The following is an 11,912-nucleotide window of genomic DNA, read 5'->3' on the forward strand; positions in this document are numbered from 1 at the left end:
CATCCAGCTGGGCTGCCAGTGTCCCACCTGAGCCTCCTCTCCATTTAAAGCCCTCCTTTTTAAAGTTCTTTTTAAAGACCTTCCCAGTTCTGCAGGGTGGTTCTGAAGAGACCTGGGGTACTTTTATGTGTGATCCAGGGCAAAACCCTGGGCCTGGGCAGCCACTTGGGAGCCCTTCTCTCCTGTGACCTTGCTGTGTCCTTTAAATAAAGGACATATAGTAAATGCCAGCATAATCACGGGTGATTGGCTTTACCTTCGCCTGTGGATCTGAGGAAAGACTGAAGCTGAGATCAAAGAGAAAGTGTTCCACCACTAGAGCTGCCAACAGATAGTCGTGGCCTGGGTCAAATATGTAGTTCAGTAAGAATTTGCTGAGTATTTATTGTGGGTGATGAGATGCTAGACACTGAGAGTGTAAAGCAAAAGACATTGGAAGATGAGCAGCTGATCACAGTATGGTAGAAACATGAGTGGGGCCCCTGAGCCTGGGGCTGTGAGACAGCTCTTCTGAGAGAAAGCAGTCTTCAAGTTGAGTTGGACCTGACAAAGGGAGTTTGTAGGAGACTGAATAAAGGTGGGCCACAGAGAGGCCTTTTCTTATGGGGAGTGGCCTGGACATGGGAGAGCAGGCTTTGCTTTCAGAGAAGAAGCTTTTGGTATTCTTTGTAGGGAAGTGGTAAGAGGAGGCTGGATGTGTGGGCAGAGAACAAACAAAGAATCACCTTATGGCTGTAGTTTTTCTTCAAAAGGCAGTGCAAGCCACAAAAGAATATTGAGTAAAGGGCAATTTATCAGTTCTACAGGTAGAAAAGATCATTTGGTGGCAAGAGAGACCAGTGAAGGGTGAGGTGCATCAGAAACTCACAAGGAGAGAAAATGGGACGTGTCTGATTATCCCAAGAAGGCCGGCCATAAAAGATCCTCGCACCAGTTCACTGGAAATAGAGAATAGGCTAGGAGGGAAGTGAGTAAAGAAGCCAGATCAGATATCCGCGCCACCTAGGATGGGGCAGTGAGGTGAGGGCTGGCGTAGGGAAGAGACTTCAGAGGGGAGGGTACAGGATTGGAGATGGGTTAACTGAGCAGATCCATGTGCACGGACTACCCTGACTCTGCCCCTACCGAGGGAAGCCTGTAGTGGACAAGGTGAGGGTGGGATACAGTGTCAGGGGTGGAGGGGGGTGAGCCACACCTGCTTTTGTGCAGGCTGCTCTCAAGAGAAAATTCAGCAAAAGGCTGAAAACTAGCTTGCAGCTATATAACTAAGCTTAAGCTACTGTCTCTTTGTGCCAGGGAAGTCAAAAGAACACCCCAAAAGGGTGTGGCGAAATGGTGCGTTGAGGAGATTGAGGAAATGGTATGATGCCTGTGGCTCACCCATCTTTGCCAAATGCCTCTTAATCTCTGTCTCTGCTGAACATTTCTGTCCACACCTTTCCTTCCTCCAGTCCCCCTCCTGCTCATGCTCACTTCCTCCTGCCAAGAGTCCAGAAACTTCAATGCCAGCAGAAGAGTGCCAGTAAGAAACGGGAGGGAAGAGGAGGAGGAAGGTGCCTTCCCACAGCCCTGAGACCCACTCCTACCTAGTGTCAACCCCAAGGAGATCAGCTTAGTTGTTTTCCTTTGAGGAGTGACTCAGGGTTTCTCTGGGGTTTTTTTTTGTATTTGTCTTGTGAAATTGAAGGTAGCACACCTTCCCTGAGCATAAAATGTTATTGTGAACTTCGAGGCCTTCAGAAAGTGTCATTTCAGTCATAAGGAGCGGGTTCTGTGTGGGATAGGACATTCTGGCAACTTGTGATTGTTGGAGGTGTTATTCAGATGTTAAGTGCTGTACCTGGTGAGTGCTGGGTGTAATCCCACTCGGTGCCTCCTCAGGCATATGCCGCAGATGGGAACTAGAGCCTTGGGTCTCTGTGCTGGGGCACGCAACCAAACAGGCTTCTTTCTTCACTCACGTACACCAGAGATGCCAGTGGCGCCAGTGTACAATGGAGCAGCCCTGACTCTTCTAGGCAGGCTGCCTGGCCCTTTCTTATTACCATCCAGCTGGGCTGCCAGTGTCCCACCTGAGCCTCCTCTCCATTTAAAGCCCTCCTTTTTAAAGTTCTTTTTAAAGACCTTCCCAGTTCTGCAGTCCTAACTCTTGCAGTCCTATGTCAAGTGGGCCAAGTGCTGAGGCTCTACTAAATTTCCTGCAAAGCCCAAGTCTTAGTCCACAAGACTGAGTTCTTGGAACTCTGTGCCGCATCATTTGGCAACATTCATAGCCATCTTACAGTTGTGTGGCCTCGTGTGTATATCTTGTAGCTTGAGCAGCCTTGGTGTAGAATAGAACTTTAGTGGATGCTCCAGGGGCACCTGACCTGGAATCAGAGCTCAGGAGACCTGCTTGATGTATGAGTTGGTTTTATGTTTCTCAGACCCTGTCGTGTGCCATTATTCTCTCTGCCAGTAAGTTTCTGGGAAGAGAGGCCTCATGACCCGGAGCCTAATAAGGGAACAAGATTAATCTTCCAGATTCTGGCCTCAGGGCTTCCTTCCCTGTGCTTCCTGGCTTCCAGGTGCCTTCCCCTTCCTCCTGGGAGTCCTCCAATACCTAATGCCTGAGCTACCTAAGAAGCGCTGTCTGCCAGTACCTCTGGCCCCAGAAACCCTCACCCAGGGTCCACCAGGGAATCTCAAGCCCCCTGAGGTGCACGCTCCACCCTTCTGGAACCCGTCAGCCTCTTAGATGGCTGAAGGGACAGAGGAATTACCAGTCCTTTCCCAGGGGCCAGGCTCCTGTCATGTTTCTCCCTAGACCTTCCAGCCATCACCACCATCCAGCAGAGTACTAGGGAAATACACACACTATTACAAGACAGCATTATTTGTACTTTTTAACTGTATTCTAAGTACAAGCCTCTTCTTGTAAGGCTCTGGCTAAATGTAGATGGAAGGGAGTATTTCAGAGGCCCTTTGTGAAGAAAGTGTGATCTTTCTCTTAAGAGCTTTGGGGTGAGGTCCTGTGGGTAGCAGAGAGCATTGCGTGGGAGAGGTGAGCACCAAAGGGAGCACCAGCTCATCTTGCTTACCCAGGGACTTTTGTCCTTTCAGGCTGGAGTCCGGCGCTGAATCTTGCCGCCCTGGATTGTGCTGATGAAACCAACAACGCTGTCTGCAGAGACTTCAACATCCTTGGCTTCCCAAGTGTGAAGGTGTGTAACAGAGAGGGGAAGTGAGGCTGGGAAAGGGTTCTGACTGGGCATTTTACCAGCTACTCTGTGCTTCCCTCGCATCTGCCCAGGATGCTGAGCTCTTTGGGGTCCCCATGCTTCTGGGCCTGAGTTATTTAAATCACAGTCTCCGGAGCACTGTTCCCCCTTGTTTTAGAGATGCAGGCAGAAAATAAAGTGTTATTTGGTTTGGAAAAATCTGCCCTTTGTAAAGGAAAGGGCCCTGTGAGGGGTGTTGGAGTGGGTAGATTTTAGCTTCTCTGAGTTGAGCTGTGGAATGACGATTGTGTGGGCTGGTGAGTGCTCCCAGCTCCAAGGGTCCTGTTTAATCTCTGTCACTCATGACTTCCCAGCCTTAGAAGTCTGACTTCACTCTGTAAAACCAGGATCCAGACTCTGACCTATCTGGGGGCAGGATCCAACTCTGGCACCCTAATGGTCCCCCCAAAAAGGACTCCAGAGACACTGATAAGCCTCATTCTCATCAGGCAAGTGCTTTGACCCCCATGTGGTCAGAATTGAACCAAAGGGGTAGCCTCAGCCCATAATTAAAATGCCAGTGCCTTGGGTAGTATCACCCTCAAGGCAATGAGGGATTTGTCACTCTAGCTATGGCAGACGGTAGAACTGGCTCACTGATGATGCTTTGCCTGCTAGCCTGCCCAGCACAGAGCACCAAGAGTTTAATTAATATCTGAACAACTTCCAGGGCTTTCAAACGGAATGCCCTGCGTAGCAAGACTGCTGCCATTATGGCAAGGGCCCTCCTCGGGCTCAGGCCTGGCTCTGATCCAGTTAGTTTTCTTCCAGATTAGTGAAGCTGAATCCAAATCTCTCTCTTCCTTCCTCCAGCTATAAATTATACCCCCCCACACACACACCAGCATGGCATCTAGAAAAGTAGTTTCTTCTGTAGCCATTACGAATAATCAGGAAATACCTTTGAAAGCTGAGAGGCCATGTATTGTCCCTAGAATGTGGTATCTCTGAGCTCAGGGACCTCAAGTTCCAGGCAGACCCATGAGCCAGAACTCATTACCCCAACAGTGTTCATCTGGAAATCAAGGCCCCAAGCTCCTTCAGAATGTCTTGCTCTAGTTCCATGCAACCTTCCTGTTCCTCAAGCCCAGGACAGTCCTGCTGGTCTCAGGTTTCATAGCCTCCTAGGGGTCTCTTCCAAAATTGTTACCACTTAGGGCAAAGTTGGCCTAGGAAACGGTGCAACAAGCCAACAGCTAATGCCCATCAGTTAAGAGGCAGCAATGGAGATTACTTATTAGTCACTGCCCTCAAATAGAAGACTTCCCAGGCAAGGACATTGCTTTGTCCTCTGCTGCAACTGAAAATACTCATGGGGCCCCTGTTTGTTGTGGTGAGGCAGAGTAAGCAGTCCTGGGTGGGCAGTGGGTAGAACACCAGTTTGGCAACAGGAGCTATCACAGGCTGATGCAGTAGTTTTCTCCCAGTAAGGCTTGAACACAGCTTCAGCCACTGCCCATCCTTCATGGAGAGACTAGCATTGGTACACTGGCCAGTCAAGAATCCTCTTGTGCTTCTGGAAGGCCTGACACTGGGCTTTCTGTTCTGTTCAGAAGAGGCTGAGCCCAGTGTGTTTAAAGGAGGTAATCCAGGCAGTCACAAGTCTGAGGCTCTTCAGCACCTACCCAGGTCACGCAGCACACATACCCTGGATACTTCAAGTGATTAGTCACCTCCTTACCTGCTCAGCTGGCTGTGGGAAGGGCTGGGAGGGCCAGTAACTGGTCTTGGCCTTCCCTGGCTTCAGACAGGTAGCATCTGGCTGGGCAAGTCCAGTAGTCAGCTATCCAGTCCTTAAGCTTTCCAGAGACCAGTGCTGTGGCCTCGCTTGGCCTAGCCTTCCCTGCCTATTCTGAGGAACCTGAAGCTCAGTTCAGCCATGCAGAAGTACGAAGGGCTTTGTCCTCAGGCCTCAAGTCCACAACCAAGTGGTTCAGGCTATTGGTGGATCCCTACAGTGAGGCCTTTTGCAGTGGATTTCCAATGTTTTCTGTGACCTGCAGTGAGACATATACATTTTATATTGTGAGCCCAAAGTTGGTTTGTATTCATTGCTAAAACCAAAATTTTTATAAATTTTTTTTTTTTTTTTACCAAGGACAATAGATACTATTTTCTACTTTTTGAAAAAAAAATACTGGCTCTGATTTGCTAAATTGATTTCACAACTTACTACTAGGTTGCTGCTAATGTTTTTAAAAAGCTGAAATACTTTCCAGATTTTCAGAGATTCTGGCCCACTGAGAGCTTAGTACCTGTGGGCAGTGTGACTGGGTTCTATAGAAAGCAGAGTAGACCCTAGAGGCCTGCCTGGCTTCCAGCAGCCTGCTGGACAGATAGCCCTGTTCTGCTGTCTGCTGTCCCCTGGGGGCCAGAACTTGACCTTGTTTACTCTACCGACAGAGGCTATGGGAGCCTTAAAGGAGAGGACTCATGTTAGGCAGGGAGTAGGAGAGTGTTGCTACTGTGAAGCAGACAGTCCCACACAAGTCTGGCCACCAGCAGTGATAAGTGTCACCACCCTTTTCTCTACCTCCTTACCCCTTGTCATCATAAGCAAGGAGTGAGCCTTCGCCAGCCCAGTCTATTTAGCAAATACCTGACATAAAGGGCAGGACCACTGTATCAGGTATCCATCATTCTGGAGCTGGAGCCCCATTGGAAAGAAGCAAAGATACAGGGAATGAGGGGTGAGTTTCCAGAAGGCTCTAACTGAAGCTTGGGGACCTAGACATTGTACTTCTGTGTTTGGGTGGGTGTGTATTTTCCCTGGACCACAACCACACCTCTCAGTGGGCAGTGGAATAGGACACTTTGTGGCTAAAGGCTTGGCTTCAGTAAAGATTACATGGAACAGTAGTGGTGCAGAGAGAGGACAAGTCTTTCTTTTGCAAGATTCTGAGGAGATCATTAATGTGGACTCAAATCCTGGCTCCACTGCTTCCAGTGTATGACCTGGAAAGTTACTTAACAGTGTTCCAGCCAGCTGGTTGGCGAAACCTGAAGAGTCCCATTGCCAACTGGCTTCCTGCCCTCCACATTGCCCCTGGCGGTGGAGGAGGATGAGCTGTAGTCTTCGGAGATTATTTTGAGGTACCTGTGGGAGCAGGCCATCAGAGCCAAGGACTCAAAGCTGCTGGGGAGGGGGCAGGGCCAGGGCCACCAGCAGGAAGGGTCAGGGACCACATGTAGCGCAACCACAAGATGGCTTTCCAAGGAATGCTTTGGAAACTGAACATCAAAAACGAAGATGGTGTCAAATCTTTATCATGCCTGATGGTTGATGTTTTCAGTTACAGCGTAACTGGGGCAGGATTGTGACTCACTTCTCTTGGTGCCTTTGTGGCCAAACACTTGAAGCACATAGACCAAGAAAGCTGTATCACACTACTAGCAGATAGTATCACAGATGTTCACATACAGACAAAAAGGGACTGGCTAGTCAAACAAAGAGGCTGGGCTGGGTTTGTGCAGTTCTTCCATGTAGAGGATCTAGAAGGTGGTATCAGAATGTGCTGTTGGCTTTTGCAGTGGAGTAGGAGCTGGTTTGGCATATCTAATAAGATAGACTTGTAAATGCAGTGGTTGACTGTTAATTCCAGGCATTAAAACAATATACTTCTGTGAAATTAAAGTATTTATGAAACTGGGCTTGAAACTGTCGAAGCAGCAACTGTGAAGAGGCCAGAAGCCAGAAAATTATGGCTACCAGTAATGGGGAAAAGTAGTCTCCTTCAGGAATCAAAGCGAAAGAAGCAATGTACAGTTTCAGCAACAAGCAAACTGTGGGAGACCATGACAGACTTCCAGATTTAGTGAAGATAATGGGGCGGAAAGACTTGATTCCGTTGTGTAGAACTGGAAGAGTGGCCAGTAGCCAGCTAGTCATAGAAGTCATTACATATGCCACCAAATTATCAGGTGTCTAGTGTTAAAAGAGAAGCACTAACAATGCTAGTGACTGTGTGAGATAGATTTAAGCTACAAGGAATTGTACTCTGACCACAGGCCTCGGTATTGTAGAACAGTGTGTGAAGAGTAGCTTCTCACTTTCCCCAGTGTATTTCTTGAAGAATGGGCCAACAATAGTTAGGAATATGGAATAGTCTCAATTTTTAAAACAAAAACAACTTGTATTTGTCTGTAAAAATTCTGTAAAAATTATACAATTTTTACAGAAAGTATTGCTTTGGACATAAAATACATCTCAAATTTATAGTACTTTTTAAAATATGCTTTTCAAATTTGTGACTTCTGTAGTTAAGAATCTATTTCTTACAGCCTTTCTGTTCAGAGCTTTGTCCTGGTCAGTTCTAGAGTGAATATAGAGCTAATTAATGCTACTTGTATACAAACTGGTTGTACTGGAACAAATCTGATTCATAACTATGCAGTGCTTAATTTTTCAGTTTGATTTTGGTAAATATTCCTTAAATAGGTTCTGGGGGAGGATGGGCTGATGTTTTAAAATTAATGGGCCCTGATTAGATAACTTCGTTTGAGTTCTTAAATTTGACCTAACTTAACTGGTACAACTTAAAACTGAGTTCATAAGGTCATCTTTAAAGCTTTTACTGAAAAATTCTCAGCTGTTTCAAGTGAGCATTGCATATGAGAGACATTGGATTTCTTGTTAATTTCTAAAACGATAGCTTGCAAAACCAGTCTTAATGGTGTTAAGACTGGGCTTGCTTGTTAAAACATAGGTTTAAGCCTAGTATGCAAATAAAAGAAATACTCAACTGTTTTTTTTTTTTTTTTTTAAAAAAAAAAAATGCTGTGCAGCCTTGAGCCTCAATTTCCCTGTCTGTAAAAATGGAGTGATGATATCTACCTAGTAGATACACATTGCTGAGTGTAAAGTGAGGTCTTACCTGTGAAAGTGCTGAGGCGTTGGTATTATTTCAGGTTCGGTATACATTAGTTTTCTTCTCATTGCCCTACAGGGCTTCTGGTAACTACTTTATGGCGGGGCATTTTAGGCAGCTGTTGAGGGAATGCGTTCTGGGTATCTAGCACTAGACTCGCCGTTGTGGGAGAGCCCAGGAACTCTTGACACAGAGCATAGCTCCCTGCTGCTTGGGAGGCAGTGAGGGACTGGGCGTAGTGAATGCTGAAGGAGATGGCCTGGATTCACTGAGGTCTTTCCTTGCTCATCAAAAAGGACTTCATGAGGAGGATTTCCTTGTGGTGTTGAAGGCAGCTGGTTGGCTGTGACAGTGAAGAGTGCGGCCAGGGCATCGTGGGCAGGGGAAGGGGAAAGTCAAGGCCCTGTGTGTTGTGTTGTGAGGGGTGCAAGGACTGGACTTGTTGGTCAGAGGTTCATGTTCATTGGGAGGAGGGAGCCCAGGAATGGCAGGTCCCTGAAAGTTAGGCTGGGAATGTGGATACGCTCTGGGAACAGAGTCTGGGCGGTTACCTCATGCAGCTCTTGCTAGAAGGTGAGATGACAGAGAGGAGCTGGATCAGATGTCTCTTGCTTCTCTGGAACAGGGAGATGGGCCCCTTCTCTGCTGTCACCCACATGAATAGGCCACAGCACAAGAAGTAGTTTAAGTTGTTGACCCTCATGGAGTCACCATAAAATATTTGGAGACTAGGTCATTTTCCTGAAAACCTGTTAAAGAGGGTTGAATTCATTGTCATCACTGCCACTGCTGGAAACCAGTGTCCCTAGGAAGGCAGTTGTACATAGGTTTGCAGTGACCTCCCTACTGCTGCCTGTTTTCCTGCTGTTGGGGAGAGGCCGGTAGCCTTCCAGACAACAAAGGTCAGGGAAGGCAGAAGCTCCGGTCTCATGGTGAGGGATGGAAGGAAAGGGACAGGTATTGACTGCTCCTGGAGAAAAGAAGATTCACTCCTGAAAGCTCAGTTCCCTGTTTTCAAGGAGCTGTTTCCATGGCTAGGAACATGCCTCCCTCAGCTGACTTAACAAGGTTACATTGTAATAAGAGGATAAAAATTCGCCTGGACCAGATTTTCATCTGAGCTTCCATGATGATCAAAGGGCAGAGTCTGTTCAGTTGAACAGACATCTGTTGATTACCTCTGTGTACAGGGTGCTGTATGAAGGCAGCGGGGTTCACAGAGATGAATGTATAGTCCTTCTCTGGCTGGGTGGAAAGTGGAGGGTAACGTCCATTGCAGCTAGAGAATGGGGAACAGGGAGCAGCGGGAGGTCACTTTGGCTTCAAATCCTGGAAGGAAGGTCTTGAATGCAGTGAGTTTAGACCTTATTCATGGGCAGTGAGAAGTTATGGAAGAGGTTTGGGGAGGAGCAACATAAGGGCAGAATTGTGTGTTAGAAAAGTAGTCTTGATAGCAATTAGCAAAATGGTTGAAAAATAAAAAGATTGGGTATATTAAAAGTTCTGGCTTGTGAAGAGGAGTGGGACTGAGGCAGTAGTCCAGGAAGTAAGCTCTCAACTGTTGGCCTCGGTTTAGATAGGTGGTCAAGGAGAGAGCTGGTAAAGAGGTGTCCTGAAGGTCAGAGACACAGAACTTGTAGACTGACTGGGTAGGGGCTGTGGGAGAGGGAGATGCCAGTCTGCGTGACAGGAGGAGGACCAATTACTAGGCGAGGTAAGACACAGGTGGAGAAGCAGGTTGAAGGAGGGGTGGCTCCGGGTTGATGTGCAGTGGGGGTGGGGGGTGCCCGGACACCTGTGTAGAAGCCGCCAGGGGGAACCAGGACCCAAGGCAGGAAGTTCAGATTGCAAATCGGTTGGCTAAAGTAGATAATCAATTGACAAGGAGCAAAATAAGTTTGATCCTGATCCATGTATTTACTCATTCATTCAAAAGCAAATATGGAGCCCTCCTTTGTGACTGACCCTTTAAAGGCCCCTTAAGCAGAAGTCTAATGATTGGGGGGTGGGAAATGCGAGGACATTGGGCACAGTAGAGTGGTCAAGGGTGAGAGCCAGGAAGGGCTGGTCAGGGGTAAGCAAACTGGAGGGGAGGTTGACGTAAAAGCTAGTTGATAAAATGTGGCATGTGTGTGTAGATGCATGCACACATGGTAGCCATGGGGGCAAAAGTTGGGCAGGAATAGCATCAGATACTGTGGAGAGATCAGTACAGTCTAGGGTCACTAGGTTGGCTGGAGAGGTCTGCTGAACTTTTCCTAGAAGAATTTCAGCTGAGTGGTGGGGTGAGCACCAGAACCAACAATTAAGAGAATGGAGAAAGACATCTAAGGAATGAGAAGATTGTTCTGAGGTCCTTGGCAGCACAGCGAAACAGAAAATGCAGTAACTGGGGAAGGAAAGAGCTCTTCCCCAGCTCTCTCCTTGTCCACCTGTCTAGACCAAGGCCATCAGCTGACAGCTTATTTCCTGGACTACTGCCTCAGTCCCACTCCTCTTCATGAGCCAGAACTTTTAATATACCCAGTCTTTTTATTTTTCAACCATTTTGCTAATTGCTATCAAGACTATTTTTCTTTATTCCCAACTTGCTCTTCTTCATGTCCTTTTTCTTCTCAAATTTGCATTAGGAGAATTAGAATCTGTTGCCTCAGGAAAGAGCCTGTAGAAAAAAGGAATGATGACAGAGGCTAACTGATGGGGAAGTCCTCAGAGAGCATGAGGTGTGGGAGCCAGAGCTCAGGTGGTGACACTGTTTTGGAAAGTAGATTGTTTAGACCAGAGACAGAGGGAAGGCTGAGTGACCACACTGAGCCCCCTGGGAGTGAAAGCAGAGCCTTCCCTTAGCGCTGCACCCCACGGAAATGTCTCTTGTGGAGTTCCTGTGGATTTGTGGGCTGTCCCTTGTAGAGTCCACTGAGTTAATCTTTGTCCCACCCCAAAGTGGCTATGCCTGGGGCTTTGAGGCTCGGTTGGGCTTGGGGAGGTGTCTTTTGAGGGAGGAAGGGCACGTCCCTTTTAAAATAGATACCTGCTCAGATTTGGGTGACCCGATGGCTGATGAGAAGAAGCATCATGTTACTCTCCAGAACTGACGGAGAAAGCCACACAGTTCAAGGATCCATGATGTCAGGTGTTTTTTGCTTAGAAAGTCAGACACAATCTGTCCTATCTGTACATAAACAAGGCAATATCACTGTGCACTATTATAGTGGAAAAGTTACCCTCTCACATATTTGTGAATGAACCAAATCCCAAATAATTATGTTTTTAATTTTGTTTCTAAGGAAGCAATATCAGTCCATAAATGTCTTAACATACAGTATCAGCTTGATTTCATGGCACAATTTGGAAAATTTGTGATCATTTGTGCAAGTATTAGAATAACTTAGAAATTTACTAGGTCAAGATTTGTTTAATAGCTGTAAAGGACACTGTCACAAATATGTGTGGCATGTGTGAGTAGATTGTCTTCACTTAATGGTAAAAGAGTATATTCATCTTTTAAAGAAGAGTAAAGCAATGAGCAGGAGTAAGAGTTCAGTAAGGCTGAGGCAACAGGAGAATGTTAAAGACAGGGAGATGGGTGGTTTCTCTGTAGTCCATTCCTCCTATTGGTGAAGAGGGTAGATGGTCTCTGGATTTTAGATTTCTGCCTACACGTGGCTAGAATCCATAAGTCCTAGCTGATCAATGTTTCCTAGTGCTTAAATAGTAGGGAGTGGGGCTGGGGATTTAGCTCAGTGGCAAAAGCGCCTGCCTGGCAAGCGCAAGGTCATGAGTT

General features: G+C 47.0%; 1 protein-coding gene across 2 annotated transcripts in view; it reads left to right on the forward strand.

Annotated features, from left to right (window-relative positions):
- The window catches only part of Qsox1 (quiescin Q6 sulfhydryl oxidase 1), a gene marked incomplete at its 5' end in the record, with an annotated part of 38,197 nt that overhangs the window by 4,996 nt on the left and 21,289 nt on the right, over positions 1-11,912 (forward strand). For both annotated transcript variants that reach the window (XM_013521310.1, XM_005375463.2), the window contains 1 exon segment: positions 3,103-3,203. In XM_013521310.1, coding sequence (XP_013376764.1) covers positions 3,103-3,203 — 101 coding nt within the window.

The sequence above is a fragment of the Chinchilla lanigera genome, unplaced genomic scaffold (assembly GCF_000276665.1).
Source record: "Chinchilla lanigera isolate Chin_1 unplaced genomic scaffold, ChiLan1.0 scaffold00005, whole genome shotgun sequence".
NCBI classification, from domain to species: Eukaryota; Metazoa; Chordata; class Mammalia; order Rodentia; family Chinchillidae; genus Chinchilla; species Chinchilla lanigera.